At 38.7% G+C, this 23,159-nt stretch overlaps 3 protein-coding genes across 6 annotated transcripts in view; 2 read left to right on the top strand and 1 right to left on the bottom strand.

Moving 5' to 3' along the window:
• The window catches only part of LOC109401897 (uncharacterized), a 28,945-nt gene extending 16,480 nt beyond the window's left edge, over window positions 1–12,465 (bottom strand). Inside the window, exon 1 of the mRNA XM_019674507.3 lies at window positions 10,752–12,465. Within this exon, the coding sequence (XP_019530052.3) occupies window positions 11,081–11,989 (909 nt within the window). The 5' untranslated portion in view covers window positions 11,990–12,465 and the 3' untranslated portion in view covers window positions 10,752–11,080. The remainder of the gene's footprint in view (window positions 1–10,751) is intronic.
• LOC115255743 (BLOC-1-related complex subunit 5) overlaps window positions 1–23,159 on the top strand; it is a 96,380-nt gene that overhangs the window by 57,754 nt on the left and 15,467 nt on the right. The window lies entirely within an intron of this gene.
• LOC115253741 (uncharacterized) lies at window positions 498–10,031 on the top strand. Of its 4 annotated transcripts, XM_062844727.1 has the most exons (7): window positions 498–749; window positions 945–1,082; window positions 3,043–4,839; window positions 6,173–6,504; window positions 6,757–7,126; window positions 7,191–7,491; window positions 8,341–10,031. In XM_062844727.1, the coding sequence occupies exons 3-7, from the start codon at window positions 4,015–4,017 to the stop codon at window positions 8,664–8,666; spliced, it is 2,154 nt and encodes a 717-aa protein (XP_062700711.1). In that variant the 5' UTR covers window positions 498–749; window positions 945–1,082; window positions 3,043–4,014; the 3' UTR covers window positions 8,667–10,031. The 4 variants fall into 4 exon arrangements, with proteins under 4 accessions (XP_062700711.1, XP_062700710.1, XP_062700713.1 ...); XM_062844726.1 differs by having other exon boundaries at window positions 498–1,082; XM_062844729.1 differs by having other exon boundaries at window positions 498–1,082; window positions 6,173–7,126.

Raw genomic sequence — 23,159 nt, 5'->3', positions numbered from 1 at the left:
GTTAGCGCTGTCAAAAAACGTAAACAGAATAGTTTTGTAATCAGTCCAATCAGTAGAATCGTGAAAATGCCTCGCGCATCAAGAACGCGGCGGGCCGCGATAGTCCGCGAAAAGTGCAAAAAAGCGATAAGGAATTTGAAGGACCCCTTATCCTGGACCTACGAGGATCCATGGAACTCGGAATATATGAGAAACCCCGTAAGCGAGCCTGTAAGTACACCGCTTTTGGATGTCGATATTGTGCAGCCTTATCCGTTACTCGGCGACACAAGTGATGCAGCAAACGGCTGGGAGGAAGATGATGATTCGCTTTCGTTCACCAGCTTGGAGCTACCTACTGGTACGTATGCCAATCAAACCGTAAATAAATATTCAGTAATCTTTATTTTGTAATGATTTTTACAGTAGATCTACCAGTAGATGTTTCGTGTTCACCTCTTCGCCTTTCAATCGACGAACTAATTCCGGTAGGTGTGCCAGGTGTACCCTGTGAGGACTCGTTATTCATCGTTTCAAGTAAGTATCTGTCGTTACATGTTGACCCTATGTAGTCTTATGATGTGTTGTGATTTTAGCTCTGGATGGTGCGACAGACGTGGATCAAAACAGGTGTACATCTGAGAACGCAGGCGGATCTCACAATAACCAGACAAGGATGAATGATCGACGAAACATGGACGCCAGCATGTTAGCAGGCAGTGTGATCGACCTGAACTGTGCAAGTGGAAGCACGTCGGCGCCCTCCTCAGGTAGGACATAATTGGAATAATGACCACCCATATAGTACGTCACGCTAAGAGGGGAAGAAGGAAGTATAAAAATGTGACAAGCAAATGTAATTAGATCGGATAAAACCTTGTGAAAATTCCTTGTTTTAGCCTGACGTGCTCAATGAATGCTCTCTCATAGGTAATTTTATTTGATTAAAATATGATCAATTTTAGGTACGCAAGGTGCGGAGCATGCAATGGAAGAAGAACAAATTTTATCTCATCAACAACCTTTGGAGCGATACGATGACCACTACTCCTTCGACATGGTGGCAATGGGCATGAAGGCTGGATCGGAAACGTCTGGCAAACGTAAGTAGTTTAGATTACAGGGGAAAGTGTAAGAAAATTAAATTGTGGTCCACGAACTACCACGTACGCTTCCTCAGGAGTCCAAATCTCATAAAGCATTGATTATTTTGAGTGTTCAGGGTTAACGCCCTGACCGTTTCGATTTGAATGTATGTGGAATTTAATGTTATTTGACTTCAACGACTACTAGCCAAAATCATATGAAACATTATCACTGAGTATTTTGGACGTTCAGTGTGAACACCATGAGCGTACCAATTTGGGTGTAAATGGGATTCCATGTAATGCGACTACCACGATCACCCTCTCAGTAATCAAAACCATATAAAATACTAGTTCTGAGTATTTTGGGCGATCAGTGTAAACACCCTGACCCTACTAATTTGGGTGTAAATGGGATTCCATGTAATGCGACTACCACGACCACCCTCTCAGTAATCAAAACCATATAAAATACTAGTTCTGAGTATTTTGGGCAATCAGTGTGAACACCCTGACCGTACTAATTTGGGTGTAAATGGGATTTGATGAAATGCTACTACCACGACCACCCTCTCAGTAGTCAAAATCATATAAAATACTAGTTCTGAGTATTTTGAGCGATCAGTGTGGACACCCTGACCGTACTAATTTGGGTGTAAATGGGATTCCATGTAATGCGACTACCACGACCACTCTCTCAGTAATCAAAATCATATAAAATACTAGTTCTGAGTATTTTGGGCGATCAGTGTGAAAACCCTGACCGTACTAATTTGGGTGCAAATGGGATTCCATGTAATGCGACTACCACGACCACCCTCTCAGTAATCAAAATCATATAAAATACTAGTTCTGAGTATTTTGGGCAATCAGTGTGAACACCCTGACCGTACTAATTTGGGTGTAAATGGGATTCGATGAAATGCTACTACCACGACCACCCTCTCAGTAGTCAAAATCATATAAAATACTAGTTCTGAGTATTTTGAGCGATCAGTGTGGACACCCTGACCGTACTAATTTGGGTGTAAATGGGATTCCATGTAATGCGACTACCACGACCACTCTCTCAGTAATCAAAATCATATAAAATACTAGTTCTGAGTATTTTGGGCGATCAGTGTGAAAACCCTGACCGTACTAATTTGGGTGCAAATGGGATTCCATGTAATGCGACTACCACGACCACCCTCTCAGTAATCAAAATCATATAAAATACTAGTTCTGAGTATTTTGGGCAATCAGTGTGAACACCCTGACCGTACTAATTTGGGTGTAAATGGGATTCGATGAAATGCTACTACCACGACCACCCTCTCAGTAGTCAAAATCATATAAAATACTAGTTCTGAGTATTTTGAGCGATCAGTGTGGACACCCTGACCCTACTAATTTGGGTGTAAATGGGATTCCATGTAATGCGACTACCACGACCACCCTCTCAGTAATCAAAATCATATAAAATACTAGTTCTGAGTATTTTGGGCGTTCTTATAAAACAGTATCTTTGAGTACTTTAGATATCGGGTACTTTTGATTGATTTTATTTATTTATTTTTTTTTTCATTTAAATGCATATGTTATATTATGTTACACAAGTTTTTTTTTATAGGAAACTTTTTGTTTTATTTAATTCAAATGTGATTAAATTATTCGTTAGTTCCAGTTTGTTTTCGAAGATCGGGTTTTGAATATAGTATACCGCATTTAGTTCACTACTGGACTGCGAACTGCGACATTATAAGTGCGAAAACGTAAATAAAAGTGCGCGATTGCATCAAATCAGGTTGATGTCTTCGGCGCACTATTTCTTCAATCTATGGAGAACAAGTGCTCTGAAGACACCGAGTTGATTTGATGCAATCGCGCACTTTTATTAGCGTTTTCGCACTTGTGAAAACTAGTGCGATAGTCCAGTGGTGAACTAAATGCGCTATAACTAAGAATTGATTATTATCCTGTTTTTTTTTTACTATAGGATCAGATGTTGAAAGCTCAATGAGCGATGATCTTCGTGGCCATTGCTCTGAACAGCCACCAACAGGTACCCCCGATCCTGATGAACAATTCGAATATAAAGGTATACGACTAACCAAATCGAAAACAAAAATCATTGAAATTCCTGCTCTTGTCGCTGGACAAATGATTGATCAAAAGCTAGATTGTTACTGCGCTGCTTGCATAAAGTGGGCTGCATATCGAAGTTCAGCAAGCATATCTCAAGGCGAGGAACTAAAACATTCATCTGAAACAAGCGCTGAAACTCCAGTAGCTGAAAGAATGACCCAAATTTATCGCTGTTTTGGTTCATTACGACCAAGGAAAAAAGTTATTGAGCGGCTCGGGTGTTTTGTGCCAAAATGCAAACGGAAGCGTGGATTGACCAAAAAAGTTGTCAAGAAGAGGTAAATATTGTGTGTGTGACTTTCGTGTAATGTAGATGTGCCTTTAAGGTTGAAGGATTCTTCATTGACCTCTTCAAACCTCCCCCCCCCCTTGTGCACGGGCTTGCCACTGTGGAAATAACAGATTTGAACGAGAAAACTACTTTCGAATTTTCGATGATGACAGTTATATCAGAGACGAATCTTCCAACCTTAATGACTAGAATGGTTGCATATTTGGGCATATTGGATATTTAGAAAATATCGAACTTTCAAGTATTACTAGTTTTTTAGCAAAAAAAATTGTTCCTAATATTAGAGCATCCTAAATTCTATTAACTTGGAAAAAATGCCCCATTATTTTGTAAGTCCCTTGTATCCCTATCTCTCGATGTTCAGTACTTTCACCCCTGTAGGATTATTGTAAGTTGAGGAAGTTTTATTTTTTCGTTTCAAGGGTTCAGGTAATAGATGCCGATGAATATACAAAAACGGAATTGTTTCAAGAGGATCTCATTCAAGGACGTCGAATAGTTGACTATGAATATTTCATTAAGTGGATCACAATGGCCCAGGCTGTACATTCGCAAAAGTGCAAAGGTCTGTTGTGTCCATATGAAGAAAGTTTTAAATCTATGGTCTCCACGTTATTCTTGAAATGTAATGTGTGTGATGTCATCGTGTGTGGATACTCGGAAAAACCTAGCTCAAAAAAGAGACTAAGGTTTTGCCTTGACTGGGGAATTCTCTGCAGCGGTGGAACATTTACAATGGCAGAAGAGCTTTTTTCCTTTCTCAACATGCCGTTTACATCCAAAAACTCGTTCATTAGGGATGAGACCTCTATGGATGGAGTAATTGAAGCAGCGCTCGAACAATCCATGAATAATGCCATCGAAGAAGAGAAAACGGCAGTTAGTAAGGAACTTGAACAGCATGGTTTAGTACCTAACCAACAAGAAATGGTTGAGTCATGTGCGGCTTTGGATGGCTCCTGGGGCCAACGAAGTAACGGTCACCGATATAATTCGGCATCTGGATGTGCAGCAATAATGGGTGTCAGATCCAAGAAGGTTTGCTACGTGGGGGTCCGAAATAAAAGATGCTTTGCATGTTCTCTGAATGTACGCCGAGCTAAGAATAAAAAAGAAATACGGAACCATAAGTGTTATCGTAACTATAAAGGGGCTTCCGGAGGCATGGAACCTGATATAATAATCGAAGGATTTGAAAAACTACACAAAAAAGGAATAAAGTTTACTACCGTGGTAACAGACGGAGATTCTACAACCGTTGCGCGACTGAAAAATAAATGCAAATACGGTTCTGAAATTCGCCAACAACTCTGTTGCAACCATGCGATGAAAAGCCTTGGAAAGCGTCTTAGAGAAGTGAGTATTTCATTTGAAACACAATAATAAAGCAATTCAGATATGAAAAAAAATAGGGGATTCACTAAACAACGTAAACCGCTGTGTGTGTCAATATTAATCTGCATAGGGTAGTGCACGTATTTTGGCCCAGGGCAGGTATTTTGGCACACCTTGGGAATTTTATCATATAATCTCTACAAAATCGCAGCAAATTATTATTTGAATCTTGGCAAACTATTAATGGAAGTTCCAATAAAAAATTGCCAATTTGTAGAGAATATATGATAAAATTAATAAAATGCCCAAGGTGGGCCAAAATACCTGCCCTGGCCAAAAACATCGCGATCATGTGGCGCTCTTACAAGAGATAGACAAACTGATCGGGACACGCAAAGTTTTCTCATGTTGTTGACGACGATGAATTGAAGAAAGTAATGGTATGCATATTTTTTTTTTCTTCGTATTAATAATTTCACATTAAGGCAAACGTTTTTAAAACCTCATTATATAAGTCATAAATGATCAAAATTTCATTGCATTCGGCCCATTGAATCAGGAGATATACATTTGTTGTCTAAAAATAGTCTAAAAATAGTCTTTTACGAGAACGGTTCTAGCTTCGTGAAAGATTAACCAATCGAGCTTAATTTGTACCAATGATGCACATATAACAGGTTGCCAAACAGTCAAAATTTGGAAATTTTTGATGCACTCTATGAAAAGTTACAGCATGTTGAACTTTTTTGTGAGCGTAAAAAAAGTTGCCTTTCCCAAACATTTTGGCCACCTCCTGTGACAGTTGGCTATAGTATAATTATGCCTTTTTCTAGAACCTTCATAACTTCGTGAGTAATAGCCCGATTTTCTTCCAAATTTGGACCACTAAAACACAACTAGTTGATCAACTTACTGTGAAAATTTGGGAATATTTTATGGACTTTTCGAAAAGTTATATTTAGCTAGTTGACCATTTTTTGAAAAGTGAAATTTTTTGCCTGTCCCGATCATTTTTTCTATCCCCTGTAGATTATTCCATTTACAATTTCCATAAAACATTTTGATATGCAGAAAATGGATCAATGAAGCAAACTTTTCTCGGAGCTCTTGCCACATCAAAACAAAGGATCCACCATATATTTTGACAGTAGTCGAGTTTTGTCAAACACACAAGGCTACAGTGGCGCTATCTGTTCATTTCATAGTTATTTTAATGATCCATTATAACTTACGCAGCGCTTTACACTTCTTGGTAAATTTCCCAATTATAATATAAACCTATAATAATCAAATTGCTTTTTTTACTATTGTTTTACTATTGTCAGATTTAAGAAAGTTGTTTTTTTATTTACAGATAAAATGTCCGAAACAATTTTCTGATATTGTATCAAAGTCAATTGAACGCATAACACGAGGAATTCGATCAGCTATTAAGCATTGTGCCGAAGAGACAAACGGTCAAGATATCGAGGGTTTGAGACACGATATAAGGAATGCCCCCTTCCACGCCTTCGGTTCTCACGATGATTGCCGATCGTATTTTTGTACAAACAAAGAGAATGTCGCTGATTCTCGCGGGATAATATCTGATTTGAAATGCGCTGGAATATGGGATAAGATCATGTTGGCTGTAGAAAAAACTGCCGCTAAAGCCGAGTTTTTTAGCGAAAATCAAACAAGTAACTTGTAAGTCGTTATAGAACAACATAGGGTGACATTGGGTATTATCAGCAGGTTTGTTCCCTTCGTCATGAGAGGTTTTTGTCGACCGAATCACCTGAAACTTGGTCGTGTAATTCGGCTTGGTTGTGAAGGATTTGAGGTCAACTTTGAGTTCAATAGGTCTCAGAAACACCCCATGACGAAAAGAACAAAACGACCGAAAATATCCAAGTTCCACTAGCTGATATAGTGTTATGACTGTTTTTTTTTCACTAGGGTTGAAAACTTGTACTGTAGGCTGAGTAAGTACAATGTGGGCAAGCGGATCGATACAATGAGCAGGGGCTCATATCAGAGGAGAGTGTATATAACAGTACTTCAACATAATGAAGGTTACAAGTGGCACGACAGATCTATGTTCGAGTATACCGGAGAGAATCCCGGATACTGGCTTCGTCGTTTGTTCCAACGGAAAACTGCTTCATTTTTGTATACTAAAAAAATGCAGAACAGTTCAGGCTTTGTGAGGCGGAAACCAGTGCCATATGACGAAATAGAGAAAGATTATGGAGTTGATGCAGTAGAAGCTTCTGAGCAAGAGATGAACATAATTGTTGACGCTTCAAGCATGAAGCGAATGTATGAGGTATTTTATTGCATACTTTTATTGACTTTTTCTAACATCTAAGAAATTTTATTTAATGTTTCAGCCGAGCGAGTCTACTAAACAGTTATTGAAAAAGGACGTAACTATGTCACAAATGGAGGAGTTTGCATTTGGGCGTATATTGTCTAAATATGTTCCGGAAATAATAAATTCAAGGGAATCTACGAAGCAGAAAAAGTGCGATTTCATTCTCCAAACAACAAATACGTGGAATTATCTCAAGACGAATCGTCCGATCATCAGTCTTATTCTGCGTTCTTTGAAAGATCGACATTCGATTGTGATGGGCGGAAACAGAATATATATTGATTCATGCCACAATTTTCTCTGCTGTGTGCCAGATGGTAATTTTATGTTCATGTTAATTCACGCGCATCTTTCCAACTTAACTTAAGTAACTAAGCAAGGGTGACAAAGGGTATTATCGGCAGGTTTGTTCTCGTCATGGGGGGTTTTTGTGGGTAAAATTGCCTGAAATTTGGGCATATAACTCAGTTTGGTTGGGAAGGATTTGAGGCCAACTTTGAGATCAAAAGGTTTCAAAAAACCCCCCATGACGAAGAGAACAAAACTGCCGAAAATACGTAAGTTCCCCTATCTTCTTAATTTCCTTTATTTTTTGAACATTACACCCGATTTTATTGTGCACGGGTCGTTTTTCTGCCATAACTAAGTCAGTTTTCAACCAATTGACTTGATTTTCCATACCTATACGGATAATACTAGCCGTGTCGCACTGTGTATACATTTTCATGCCTCTTTCTACTTCTTCTTTGTGGCTCGATGTTCACATTGGAACTTGGTCTGCCATTGCCACTTAGTGTTCTCAGAGCACTTCAACAGTTATTAATTGAAGGGCTTTCTTTGCCTGCCATTACATGAATTTGTGGATTGGCGATCCATCGCCTCAACCACTAGGGTACATAGACCCTGCAAATTGCATATAAATCGGTTGAAAATTGACTTAGCTATGGCCTAAAGTCGGCTCATGCAAAAAAAAATCATTTGTAAATACATACATAAATACAGTGAAAATACATAGTGCACGTTTTATTGAAGCGTTGTGATACATAATTAAAAATGAAAGTAGGAAAAAATATTCTCTGAAATTTGTATTAGTCGTGAATAGTTGCGCGAGAATTGTTAAAAATATATTTATGGAATGATGTTTAACTTCAATTTTGTATTTATAGCTGTATCTGACGATGGTTCAACGGTGCTGTTGATAAAAAGAAATCATCGGAAAGCAATAAAAGAAGCCGTGCGCAAAACTAAAGGAAAAAAACCGATGGTTGACAGGGCTACGTTTATTGAAGCACAGGCAATGATGCACATATGTGATGCGACGAAATGTGTGGTCGTTATGCTCGATTCCAATCACCAGACTGATTATCTTTTACATGAGCTTGCTTACGATGACACGTTTTTCAAAGCACGCCTCATTGCTAAGATCACAGAATTCTTCGAAACCTTCATATCAGTAAAGGTTTCGACTAATGAATTGAATGTAAAGATATGATTAGGATTAAGATTAAGATTTGATTGATTAAGAATAAAGAGTATAAATAACCCGAGTAATACATATTTATTCCCTCTCAATTATGACGTAAACATATTCCTTCACTTTTGTTTTAAACTACTATCTGCAATACCCAAGCTAATAACTATACCGTCCCGTTACTTCAGCATGGTACATAAATATAAGCATTGGAAAACTAAATGATAACAAAAGTTACAAGATCATTTAGGTGGATTGATCACAGCTCTGATGTAAACACTGTTTTGACAGTTATTTTTTTTATAAGTAGTCGTGAATGAAATTGTAACACTAATACAATCAATATATGTGAATAACGTTTTCGTTCACCAATACTACCAAAAATTTTGTAAACACTCAAGCAACCTTCACCTTAACCCTCAAAGGGTTATTACCGCATAGAAGAAAACAGGCATAGTGTGCGTTTTTAAATTTGTTTGTTTGGTGGAGATCTCAGGTGAATATTCAACTGTCACTGTTGGACGTAATGGCTGACGGCTGAACAAATGCATAATGATGGTTTTGAACTGGATCAGGGGATATTCTCGTTACACCAAGTCAAGCGCCGGTGGTCGATTTCGTCGATCGTTAGTGTGGTGTGTGTCTCTCTAGCCAGAGCTAGATATCGTTGGAAATAAACCGATGTCTTGGTCTCTGCTGGGGCTCAACCCGATCCAGGCACGATGAACTTATTTCACAACGTTTTTGAGGCCATTTTCGGAGCAGGATACCGTTTGATCTCATCAAGCTCTAGTAAAACGCGTCAGTATTTTACAACCTTTTTCAAGTATGGAAGCTGAAGAATTTCAGAGAATCCACCAACCCGATTTTTTAATAGAATACGATAGAGCATCTGTCTCAGAACAACTGGACTGGACATACAGGGGATACTCAAAATAACTGGGACAGGTAAAATTTTCACTTATCAAAAAATGTAACCAGCTGTAACTTTTCGAATAGGGCATCGAATATTATCAAATTTTTACTTTAGGTTCATCAACTAGTTGTATATCACCGGTCAATATTTGGAAAAGATCGGACAATTCTAATCAAAGTTATAAATGTTCTAGAAAAAGGTATAATTATTCGATAGCTAACTTTGAGCTGTTATATCTCCGGATTCAATAAACCGAATGCAATGAAATTTTGATCATTTATGACTTATATAATGAGCTATTAAACACTTTTGACTAAATTTAAAATTATTTATACGAAAGAAAATCATAACGACTAGATTATTTTTCTAATATAACACCAATTTATCCAAAATTTTATCATCGTTTCAAAATTCGAGATTAATTACTATCATTTTATTTTAATTTCCTACAGTTCATTTTAATTTCCTCTAATTAATTGACTTGAATATATTTATGTTTCAAAGGAAACCAACCCAATAGCCGGCATTAAATTGAAAAAGTAATAGGATGCATATGAAAAATAGATAAATTTACTAAAAAAATAGAATAAATGAAATCGCTATAACTTTTTTTCTCATTAATAATTTCAAATTAAGTCAACAGTTTTTCAAAGTTCATTATATAAGTCATAAATGATCAAAATTTCATTCCATTCGATTGCATACAATAGAAGGAAGTGTTTTTCTCATCTCTAAAATTGAAGATTTTCCCTCAGATCCATTAGTGGTCATTTGTTTACCAGGCGGTTGTTTCGAAATTTGAATAATCCACAAGACAAACGAGATCGACAAACAATCCAAATACGGTAACTAGCCTGGGCAGCTGGCGATCGCTTGCGAAATCTGTCGCCCCAAAAACACATCAAATCTATTCTTCTGTCTGAAAAATGACCATTCTCTGAGTCACGTTTGCGGTCCGCGCATTGTCCGGAATCGGAGCCAAACCCCAGACGACGCGATCACGCCATTAACGGAGCAGTGCTCATGTCGATCTTCACCACACAACCAGTTCAAATATTTTTCCAACGAATTCGATCGTTTGTTCCTCGCAAACTCGAGTAAACACACCACGACATGATATGAAATCTACCTCCTCAAAATCTTGTGCACCAAGAAAAAATCAAAGCATTTTCCCATTTTTAGAAACCTACCTTCATAAACAGTCAATGTTCTCCTCCGTCTCGCACGCGGTGGGGACACTTCCGCGGGTAAACACCATAAAACACCACAGTCAGCTATTCTCTTCTGCTACCCGGACTCGTTAGAAATCTCTGCACACCAACACTTCCCCACATCCGACATGCAGGCACCATAAAACTCCGGTTCTAAACTTAGGTTAGGTAGTTAGATCCCAAGAATATTCTCACTTTCGACTATGTCTCACACACTCCCCCTCAAAAACAAACACTTCCGCACAGACGGCGGCAGTTCCTCACGTGTCCACAAACAAAAAAAAAGTAAACTCCCGTCAACTCGTTTCCTACAGATTTGGTAATCCGACTCCCACGCGCTGTGTAGCGGCCGATTCCCGCACGCTGGCGGTTTTGCGCGGCGCACTGCTATCGTCGGCCACCGCCACACCGTTGCAGAAGTTGATGCTCGATCGAAGGTGGCGCTGCGAGATGCGCTTGTGCTCCGGAACGTCCGAACCGCCGCCGCCGCCACCGCCGGGAGTTCCCGGTGGGCTGAAGTTCAGCTCCGTCGATTTGTAGCTCCTCCGGTCGTCGTCTTCCTCGAAGTCCTCGTAGCTTCCGGTGTAGCGCGCCGAGTAGTGATACTCGGATGATCCTCCCGGGGAGGACAGCTGGCGCCGAAGCCTATCAGCCCCTCCGTTGGACATGGGGCTGTACCGGGGAGGGTCGCCATGGTCTGGGGTCTGCGGCGTGTGGTACCCGTTGGTGTAGGGCTTGGTTGGTGATCGAGCCTTCGGAGGTGATCGATCTCCCGGTTCGTCCATGTCGTAGAACTGGATCCTCGACTTCAGGGTGTTCTGGCGGCGCGTTTTGGCCATTTCACTGACGTCGTCACTTTGCTCCCGGAGAAACTGTTCTATTCTTAACTTTTCCCGCTGTCGGTCCCGTTCGATCTCCGAGAAGGAGGAATCGCATTCGTCGTAGAACGCAATATGGGACTCGGCGTTGCTTTTGTGGCGTTGCTTCAGAACATCTGCCGATTCGTACTCACTCGCGGGGCTTGCACATTCCTGGGTGGGCGTAGACATTATCGACGACGCCGCCGACTGTCGACGGCTGGACGTTTTGTAGATCTCCTCCGGATCCTGCAGGTACTCATCCGGCCAGTAGAAGCTGGACTTCTGACGATCTGGCCGACCCGATGCACGGTTGATCATGCCCTCGGTGAGGCCGTGGAAAAACTTCTGTCCGGCCATTACAAAGCACTCATTCTTGATTCACTTGAGAAACTAAGTATAAACTAAACCACTTCAATCAATCAATTCACTGTTCGCAAACGTTTCCCACACACAGAACGATCGCGGCGATCTTCTGAACACTGGTGCTCTGCTACCTCCGCTGACGGTTGAACATTCTTTACTCACTCCCACCACTCTCTGCTCTGCACGATCGATCGTAGGTTTGTAGGTATGTAATCTCTAACCAGGCACACGTTTTCGATTTCGGCACCGAACCGACCGATCCGTACCATCCGACGCGAAACAGTTGAGTAAGCGCCTGCCCGTGGAAAGCAACGTGGGGAACCTGTTGTTGCTGCACCAACCGCTCCGATCGGATCCAGTCCAGTCGGTCGGTAGCTATAGCCAGTGTGGAGGAGTATAGGCGCGCGCGATCGTTGGTGCGCATCGGACGGTTGGGTTCGGTCGAGCAAAGCGAAACACGGTGGTTGGTGTTGCAGTGTCGGAAGATTGATGCATTTTTCTTATGATGAGTTGTTGTAGGTAAATAGCTTGAGATGCCTTTCGCATGGTTCTTTGGTACTGTTTAAGATGCGATCATCTTTGGGGTAATAATCATAAGCCAAACTATGCGTGATTTGACGTAATGACCATATGAAGTGATATAACAAGTTAGAGAGATTAGGCATAATACACGAACACATGGATGCTATTAGGTTTATAAGCTTATACATTATACATAACTGTACAACATTGTTATCGTAAGTTGCATTGCAAGACACGTTTTTTTTTTTAAATTTAAACATATTTCAATGATATATGTACGTGCACATTGGTCTAGCACCCAGATTCACAAAGAAAGCTGCATTAGGAGCCTTTAAGAACGCATTTTTCGCATCTCTCGTACATCAAGCTGTACCGTTAACTAGGGAGAAATTGTTCATTTTTTTATCTACACTGTTGAATACCAACAGCTATCTTTGAAACATGTACTGAAGGGACAACATCCCATAAGGATTTTGGAAGCATCTCAAAAAGAAACTGTAAGTATTCCTGGAGGATTGTTGAAGAATCCCAAAACGAATCTAGAATCATTCCAGAAGTCTTCTGGAAGCATCCTATAAGGTATCTGGAAGCATGTCTGAAGGCATGCTTGAAGGATTGTGGAATTTCCTAAAATAAATTTGGAAGCGTCCCGGGAGGGTTTTGAAAGCACACCTGAAGGATTCTGGGAATAGGGTAACCAATATAATTTGGACCCCCTGTGTCCTATTATCACAACTTACACAGGTTTAATGATGGGATGAAGGAAATTTTTAGAATCATTCGCTAAATAAGATCGCTCTGCACGGGCAGCAACCATTTCCTCACTGGAAATATCCTTATTTGCCTTGAAATTATTTTTTGCCAATCTCGTCATCCGTGCGAGTGCCGCATCATGTTTACAAAAAGAGATTGCGGTGCTGAGGAAACTTGCAGATGTAAACAAAAACGTTTATCATTCTAGCGCATTAAATTCGCAAAGTTCGTCTAATCAGCCTTTGTCAATCAAGTAATTAGGATGTGATTCAGCATATTCAAGCGGCAATTTCTTCCAAAATAGTTTCAAACGAGTTTAAACACCGGGTGTCCAAAATATATACTGAAGAGGGTCCAAAATATATTGGGGTGTCCAAAACAGTGAAAACTGATGCTTCAAAATTCAGTTATTTTCATCAAATTTTCAGCCAGAAATGACCTTGTGGGTATTTTTGACGGACAGTGGAGGCTTTTACAAACATACTAACATCATCATTATGTGTAAATACCCTCTGAATCTGTTTGATTTTGAATCAAATTCAAACCAATATCCTCTAGGGGTCCAAAATTGAACCGTTACCCTATCTCAGAAGGATTTAAGAAGCATCCCAAAAGAAATCCGGAAGCATCCCAGAAGGCTTCTGGAAACATCCATACACGCAAAACAAGAAAGGCTACCAAAAATTGAGATATGCCTTTTCTACCAATTAATGTATTAAAAACGTACAGAAAATGTGTTAAATCATAATCTATTCGTTGTATTAAGATGCGCTACACGGTTCCACAGGTTCCATACCACTACACACAAACACCGCTATTCAAACCCGAGAAGTTGAACCGGGTTGTTTCTAAAAATAACTTTCGCTTCGCTGCTGAGCTTCGCGTCCTATGGACTTATAGAGGCTTGCAGCAAAAACCTAACCTCATCGAATTCTCATACGATTTGTAAACATTGCCCTCAAAATTTTTTTGAGGGCAAGGACGGCTTTATGGACCGACGCCGAAGGAAAGAAAGAGAAGGAGACAATGATGACGTCAGTGTGCAAGCGCTCAGCCACGGTCTTCTTTTTCCTTTGAATTGCTTCTTCTTTTCATCTGTAACTGCGGGCACTGTTTACAAAAAATGACATTCATGAACATCCAGCGACTGAAAGTTCACTAGATGTTCACGGATCTTGCCGGATGCAAGATGTGAGCAGTGATTTTAGTAAACACGGCCCGCAGTTATCGTTTCACAGCATGCTGTCAGTGGGCGTGTGACGTCATCGTGGATAAGTTCATTGTCTACTAGAAATTTTCCACTAGTAAACAGCCAGGGCCGGATTTAAGGGGGGGGGGGGGGGGGCAGGGGGGCCATGGCCCGGGCCCCCACATTTCAGGGGCCCCCACAAAATGTTATTTCAAATGGGAAACGAAAAAAGGTAGTGCTAGAAACATCTTGATTTAATGTTTATCCCAAGTACTACTATGTACTCTCAAGATGTGTGTGAAATATTGTGCTTCAAATTAGAAAGAAGTAGATATAAACTTTTCCAGAAAGTTGTTAAGATTTCTAAGATTTGAATTGATCATTCTTGTGAATTGCTTAAGTTATTTTAACGAAAATACATAACAAAATCTTCACCTGAATTCTGAATGAAATCTTAAACGCTATGGAATAGAGTCGAAAAGTTTCTAGTGAAAATTCGTGTTTATTCTGTCGAAAATTATAGGTGTTATTTTTAAAAATTTCCCACATAGTTCTTTGAAGATTTGTTAGTGTTTCTATCAGAATAAAAGAAAAAAAATTAGAATTGTAGAGTTCGATTTCGTTTACCAAACTTATGAATTATTCAAATCGAACCCCAGAATTGATGACATATTTTTTTGAAGAAACAAGCAAGATTTTTAGGTCAGATTTAGGTGGAGAACTGATCCGATTTTCTTCCATATGATTAAATCCATTTTTCTTCCTGGCTTGAATGTGTAATTTAAGGCGAACTCTTAACAAATTCATAGGTTCCTTATGAAAATTGCAGTAGATATTTGTGGAGAAATTGTTGAAAGATCCTGAAATATTTAAGGACAAGGTATTTGGAGAACATTGCTCAAAATTTCTAGAGCACCGTTTTTTAGAACCGTTGAATGGATTTCGATTAAAATGCATCACGCTGTTGACATTAACTGAACAATAAGCGTGATGCATTTTCATCCAAATCCGTTCAACGGTTCTAAAAAACGGTGCTCTAGAAATTTTGAGCTATGTATTCCAAATACCTTGTCCTTAAAGTTTTCTAAACAATTTTTGTTTAAATTGGCTGAAAATTCGTCCGCCGAAAATTATTATGAAATTTTTCTATTCAAAGTAAAACAAAAATGCCATCAGGAACTTATTCTGGATTTCCGATGAAATTTCTTCAGCAGCTTTTAGTAGAATTTTCGCTAAAAATAACACTATGGATTTTTTGCCTCTCGAAGTTTCACAAGGAGTTCTTAACAATTATTCTGCGCATTCACCAGAAACTCCTCTCGAAGTCGCGCTAGGAATGTTTATGCTTAAGTTCTACAAAAAAAGAAACCTGATAATCGGTCAGCAACTCTATAGATTTCATCAATGATTCCGCAAGAAATTCTATTTGTAGGTTTTGCAATAACGACCCCAAAAATAACGCTTTAAATTTTATCTGAAATTTATCGAAAATGTCTCCTATAAATTCTATTTTTAAATTCTTAAAGGGCTTTCTCATAAATTTCGACTTGATCAATGTAATCTAATACTATAAACACTCTCGGATAAAGCCTTATTTACTTGATAAAATTTCGTTTAAAATCGTCTTCAAACTAGATTTTCATATCTGGATCTCTGTTATGCTTAGTTTATAGTGGATGCCTTTTTTCTAGTTACGCTTATTAAGCTTCAATAACATCCCTGATTTTTGGAAGATTTTTCCATATTTTCTGGATTTTTCTACAATGAAAAAAAAAATATCCTCTAAAAAAGGCCCCCACAACACTGTGGCCCCGGGCCCCCACATTTGTAAATCCGGCCCTGTAAACAGCACACTGCAGGATGCGGGCTTTTCAGTGCACAATGGACTTATCCACGGTCTTCTTTTTCCTATGGATTGCTTCTTATTTTCTTCTGTAACTGCGGGCAATGTTTACAAAAAATTACATATTCATGAACATCCAGCGACCGAAAGTTCACTCGATGTTCACCGGATCTCGCCTGATGCAAGATGGGAGCAGTGATTTTAGTAAACACGGCCCGCAGTTACCGTTTCACAGCATGCTGTCAGTGGGCGTGTGACGTCATCGTGGATAAGTTCATGGGTTTAGAGCCGTATTTACGAAGACAAAAATGTTTTTGCCAAGTTCTGTCATTTTTTTTTGCATTAGGCTGATACAAATTTCGATTTTCTCTTTTGTCACCGCCCCCTCGGAAAATTTTGGTCAAAATTCAACATTTTGAGGGGGGACAATAAATTATTCAAAAAAATTTAAAATTTCAAGGTGAAATTAGAGTTGCACAGAAAATTTCTTAACAAATCCGATGAGTTTATAGATTTTACCAAATTGTTTGGGTATTTCTTCGTCAAATACATTTATTATTTATTGTCCTCCCCCTTAGCGAGCCAACGAGTATTGTGACAAAAGAAGAAAATGAGATTTGTTCCAGCCTTATTGTGAAATGAGTACGGTCACTCGAGTGTGGCTTATCCAAAATCTGCTGATTAATTATTCTCTATACAATTTCAAAATGTTGTACAAAGTTGTAGCAAATTTGCAAAAAAAAAAACATTCAAATGATTACAACTTTTTGAAAAGTATTCATTAAGTTGCAACTTCTTTTCCCTTTTGACATACTTTAGTCGAGTACAACTGTACATGAAGACCAATACATTAATCATAAACTTTCAAAATAAAATTGAATTCGGTTCGCTTAATCCCAAGGTACAGTAATTTGATAAACGGAAGCCACATAATAGGTATTCTACTAGAAGGGCTCTTATTTCGTGTAGAGTTAATCAATCAAGACCAAATTTGTACCAATTATATCTACACGCAACCTGAGATTGGCAGATTCTAATACAGTTGGGTATGAAACATATGCAAATATTGTATTAGGGCCTTGCAAATACAAAAATTGGTAGGTGACAGTATACCAAAAATTGTATTGGCTTCCTAGAATCTGGAAAAGGAAAATATCGCATGTGTGCGTGTGCTCTGTCGCACTGGTTTCTCATTATTTGTTCTATTTTTAGACTGATCATGGCAGCAGCGGCGGCATCAAATACCAATACATGTTTAAAAAGAAATACAGGCGGCGACGGGAATCGAACCGAGGCACTATTATGATGTTACACAGTATCCTGAGCTCTAACCAGCACGGCTATAACTGCACATGAATAATCAAGAGGCTGAAAGCCATCATCATCAACACAAACGTGGCTTGGTGATGGAAGTGATACAGCCGCCACACTGCACAATGGGTCCAGAGCCGTATTGGCGAAGACAAAACTGTTTATGCTTCAGCATTATGTTTTTAGACACATATTGTGTTTTAGAAAGTTTATTTTCAATTGTTGACCCTGTTCCCTATTATTGTTATGTTAGGGTGGTTCGTCTGGTTAAACTGATTCAAATATCTGCATTCTAATAATTTTATTTGCGATGCCATGATGGATGGTGATGGATTGTTTAAATAGAAATTCCACCAATAAACGGCAAATTCTAAATTTCATATATCTCAGGACTCTCACCACTTAGAAAGTTGGTGTCTTCGACAACGTTGTTAAGTGAGTCAAGGGCTTACAGTTAATGGTTCACTAGGCGGCGCTAGTTACACATTTGCAAAATCATTCAAATGATTGACATTTTTTCGTGAAGAAATCAACAAGCTGTAAGTTTGTTTTCTTTGAACGTGTCTAAGTCAAGTCAAAGGTTTTTCATAGAGCTATGTATTAGTCATAATTGTGCAATGTCGCATTTCATTCGGTTCACTTGATCCAGAGATATAGCAATTAAACGAAGAACTAGTTTTTGACTTCCGTTTATCAAATTACTGTACCTTAGGACTAAGCGAACCGAATTAAATTAAATTTTGAAAGTTTGTGACTGATGTATTGGCCTTCATGTATCGTTGGACTCGACTAAAATATGACCAAAGGCAAAAAAGTTGCAATTTATTGAAAACTTTTCGAAAAGTTCTAATGATTCGAATGTTTTATCCAAGGGCTGAAAGTCTTTTTAATAAAGACAAATCAATCAAATCAATCGAATGTTTTATTTTTGTAAATTTGCTATAACTTTGTTGTTTGTTTTCTGATATTGTATAGAGAATAATTAATCAGCAGATTTTTGGATAAGCCACACTTGATTGACCGTAATCATTTCACAATAATGAAAAAAAAAAGAAATGACAGAACTTGGCAGAAGCATTTTTGTCTTCGTAAATACGACTCTAGACCCATTGTGCACTGAAAAGCCCGCATCCAGCAGGTTGCTGTTTGCAAGTGGAAAATTCCATGTAGACAATAGGACGCGAAGCTCAGCAGCGAAGCGAAAGTTATTTTTAGACGCAACCCGGTTCAACTTCTCGGGTTTGAATGGAGGCGTTTGTGTGTAGTGGTATGGAAGTTATGGAACCGTGTAGCGCATCTTAATACAACGAATGGATTATGATTTATCACATTTTCTGTACGTTTTTAATACATAAATTGGTAGAAAAGGCATATCTCAATTTTTGGTAGCTTTTCTTGTTTTGCGTGTAACACGTTGAGGAACAAGTAATTAAAATTTGAATAGTTTTGGTGTGCTTTATAAAATGTAACAACTTGCTAAAAATGTTTTAGGCAATTTATCAAACTTGGCATGCTTTTGTATATACCACTAGGCGGCGCTAGAGATCAAGCAAATTTTAAATTTCATATATTTCAGAACTCTGGTCACTTACAAAGTTCGTGTCTTCGACAATGTTGTTTGGTAGGTCAAGGGCGTACAGTTAATAGTCCACTTGTTTCGAAATTTCGCCACTAGGAAGCGCTAGTTACACATTTCCAAAATTATGCAAATGAACGATTTTTTTCGTAAAGTAATCAAAAAGCTGTAATTTTGTTTTCTTTGAACAGCCAAGTCAAAGGTTTTTCAAAGAGCTATGTATTAGTCATAATTGTGCGACATTTCATTTCATTCGGTTCACTTAATCATGAGATCAGTTTAACGAAGAACACTCAAATATGAAACATTCTACTAGAGTCGCTCTAACTTCATGTAAAACTATCCAATCGAGTCCAAATTTGTATCATTCATAGCTAATTTGTTATGCAACTAGCAGATGAAATTTGAGAATTTTCCCTACACTTTATAAAAACTTACAGCTTGCTGAATATTTTCCAGATAATAAGTAAAAGTTGCATGCTTCTACTAATTTGCAACTACCGCCGTCTACTGGCAGAATCTTGAACCAATCAGCTAATCAACTGAAAGGCCTTAAATGAACCAAACAACATTACCGAAGAAACCAACTTTCTAAGTGATCAGAGTCCTGAGATATATGGAAAACAAAAATTGATTTATCGTCAGCGCTACCTAGTGGTGGAATTTTTAATCAAACGGCCCATCAAAAGTAAGACCTTGGCTGACCTAACAACTTTGCCAAATACACCGAATATTTAAGTGATCATGGTGTTAAGATATACGGTATGGAAATTTCGCAAGTGCTACGTCTTGCTGTCTGTGATATCTGTCATGCCAGAGACAAACAGACGAAACGCTGATAAAATGTTTATACCAAATATCTCATGGTCTTAATTACTTAGAGAGTTGGTGTCTTCGGCAATATTATTTGGCTGGTCAAGAACTAACAAATGATGGGCCGTTTAATTCAAAATTCCACCACTAGGCGGCGCTAGTGAGCAAACAAATCTTATATTCCATATATCTCAGGAATCTGATCACTTAGAAAGTTGATGTCTTCGGTGATATTGTTAGGTTGGTTAAGGCCTCTCAGTTGATTAGCTGATTGGTTCATGGTTCTGCCAGTAGGCGCCGCTAGTTGCAAATTAATTGAAGCATGCAACTTTTATTTATTATTTTGAATATATTCAGCCAGCTGTAACTTTTTCTAAAATACACCAAATATTCTCAAATTTTACCTGTCAGTTGCACAACTAGTTAGCTATGAACGGTACAAATTTGGGCTCGATTGGATGACTTTACATAAAGTTGGAGGAACTCTAGTAAAGTAATTCATATTTGAGTGTTCTTCGTAAAATTGCTATGTCGCTGAATTAAGTGAACCGAATGAAATGAAATATCGCACATTTATACTAATATATAGCTCTTTGAAAAACCTTTGACTTGACTAAGACACGTTCAAAGAAAACAAATTTACAGCTTGTTGATTACTTCACGAAAAAAATCAATCATTTGAATGATTTTGCAAATGTGTAACTAGCACCGCCTAGTGATGAAATTTCAAAACAAGTGGATCATTAACTGTAAGCCCTTGACTACTGATTAACATTGACGAAGACACCAACTTTCTAAGTGGTGAGAGTCCTGAGATATCTGAAATTGAAAATTTGCTTGACCTCTGGCGCCGCTTATTGGTGGAATTTCCATTAAACGATCTATCACCATCCATCATGAAATCGTCAATAAAATTATCAGAAAACAGATTTTTGAATCAGTTTAACCAGATGAACCACCTTAACTAAACAATAATGGGGAATAGGGTCAACAATTAAAAAGAAACTTTCTAAAACACAATATGTGCCTAAAAACTTAAAGTTTAAGCTTAGACAATTTTGTCTTCGTAAATACGGCTCTGGGCCCATTGTGCAGTGTGGCGGCTGTATCACTTCCATCACCAAGCTACGTTTGTGTTGTTATTGATGGCTTTCAGCCTCTCGTTTATCCATGTGCAGTTGTAGCCGTGCTGGTTAGAGCACAGGGTACTGTAATTCACTATTATAGTGTCTCGGTTCGATTCCCGCCGCCGCCCGTATTACTTTTTAAACACACAGTACGAACAAAATCTGTAAATTTATGACGAACTGAATGTAACAAATTGACCTCCATCGTGTTCGATAGAAATTTATGTGTGATCTTAAAATTACACTGCTGATTGCTGAGAGAAAAGTGTTAATTAAGCACGGACTTTTCAGAGAAACTTAAAAAAAACTTTATACGAGAATCGAACTCAGATCTTCCGAGTGAGAGTTCACGCCTAACCCCTCTAGGCTGTCTCACCAAGCTGAAGAGAAGGCAATCATCGATAAACATGTTCCACCATAAAGGAACAAACTGTTGTACCGCTTCGACCACAGAGAGCGAGAGAGCAGTCTTCGCAGCGAGGCAGACGACTGAGCGTAGCTGTCCTCGTTTACGTTACTGCATGTAAATTTCAAGCGAATATGCCTTAAAAAATGTAAACAGTACGCATGATTGGCTGATTACTGAGCGGACACTGTCATCTCTCGGTAAATGGCTGTAATTTTGTAGCATCTGCTATAATTTTCAGTCGATGCTTAACTTACGTGCTGTTTAATTTTCATGATTTCTTTCTGCGCATGTTTTGGTAATTGATGCCGCCGCTGCTGCCATGACTAGTCTAAAAATAGAACAATAATGAGAAACCAGTGCGACAGAGCACACGCACACATGCGAAATTTTCCTTTTCTAGATTCTAGGAAGTCAATACAATTTTTGGTATACCGCCACCTACCAATTTTTGTATTTGCAAAGCCTTAATACAATATTTGTATGTGTTTCAAACCGCATTGTATTAGAATCTGCCAATCTCCGGTTGCGTGTGGATATTACAAAATTATTTGCTGTGAATGGGCTTCAAGAGCGTTCCAGACTCCAGAGGTGTTCAAGAGGAATTCAGAGTGTTGAGGAGGTCCCTGGAGTATATCAGGGTGTTCCAGGGGGTTCAGAAGCAATCCACGGGTTTTCAAGGGATTTCAGGGTCGTTCCTTGAGTGTTCTTGCGGGTTGAGTGGGTCCCATGAGTTTCCAGGAGTGTTTCAGGGGCTTTTAAAGGCGTACTTTTCTTCTGTCGATTTCGCTGCTAATCAAATCTTTTCAGTCATTTTTGCATTCATGCTATAAACGATTTCAGTCCACTAGAGCTCTCTTCAAATGAGAAGCTATTCCTTGTCATTTCAATGAATTATCACTAGCTGGGAGGGACTAACTGGGCACAAAACACAAAAACGTGGAAAAAATTCCGCCAGAGTGAAAAAATATCGGATGTCGGGTCAAAGTCGGGTCAAATTTTATCAAATGTTGGACCACTGTTAGATCCACATCGGATAACTGTTGGTTCTATGTTGGGTTTGGTGCCCAAAATAAAAACAGGTCAATGATAGGTTTATGTCGGGTTATACGTCATCAATTACGAACAAAGCTTCAACCGTTCAACCGTTGCAATTAGCGAGAACAGTCCAACATTAGGATGAGCTAGCTTAAGGAAGCGTTCAACATTTGGGTTACAGATTTCCCATACAAATGTTCTTTTTTCTCTTAGAGAATGGAATTTGTATTCCATTCAATGGACAGTATAAGGAACAAGTAGATCTAGAGGTTCACTGGATATTTTCAACTAAAGTGGAATTATGCACGGAAAAACAAACGAAAACCAAAATGCCAGTACTAACCGTTCAACAATTGGCGAATTACCCTAACATTCTGATTTTTTTTAAATAAAAAAAATCCTGGAGAAACTTCTGAAAGAATTATGAACTCATGATTTTGTAAAAATAAAACGCTGTTAGAGTTTTTAGAATCCGTGGATGGTTTTCTGAAACAATCCCCGGAGACATTTCTGAAATAATCCATGAAGGAGTTTCTTAAGCATGAAAGGTTTTCTAGAAGAATTCTTGGTGAAATTTCTGGAGATC

The sequence above is a fragment of the Aedes albopictus genome, chromosome 1 (assembly GCF_035046485.1).
Source record: "Aedes albopictus strain Foshan chromosome 1, AalbF5, whole genome shotgun sequence".
In the NCBI taxonomy this organism is placed as follows: Eukaryota; Metazoa; Arthropoda; class Insecta; order Diptera; family Culicidae; genus Aedes; species Aedes albopictus.
Note: the sequence above shows the minus strand (reverse complement) of the source record. Positions and strands in the feature narration are given on the sequence as shown.

What these genes read in the sequence shown, in the direction of transcription:
- LOC115253741 (XM_062844727.1), top strand. Translation starts at nt 4,015, where the DNA reads ATGGCCCAGGCTGTACATTCGCAAAAGTGCAAAGGTCTGTTGTGTCCA. An exon ending in GCATGAAGCGAATGTATGAG is followed by an intron (nt 7,127 to 7,190) that starts GTATTTTATTGC and finishes TTAATGTTTCAG; the next exon opens with CCGAGCGAGTCTACTAAACA. An exon ending in TCTCTGCTGTGTGCCAGATG is followed by an intron (nt 7,492 to 8,340) that starts GTAATTTTATGT and finishes TTGTATTTATAG; the next exon opens with CTGTATCTGACGATGGTTCA.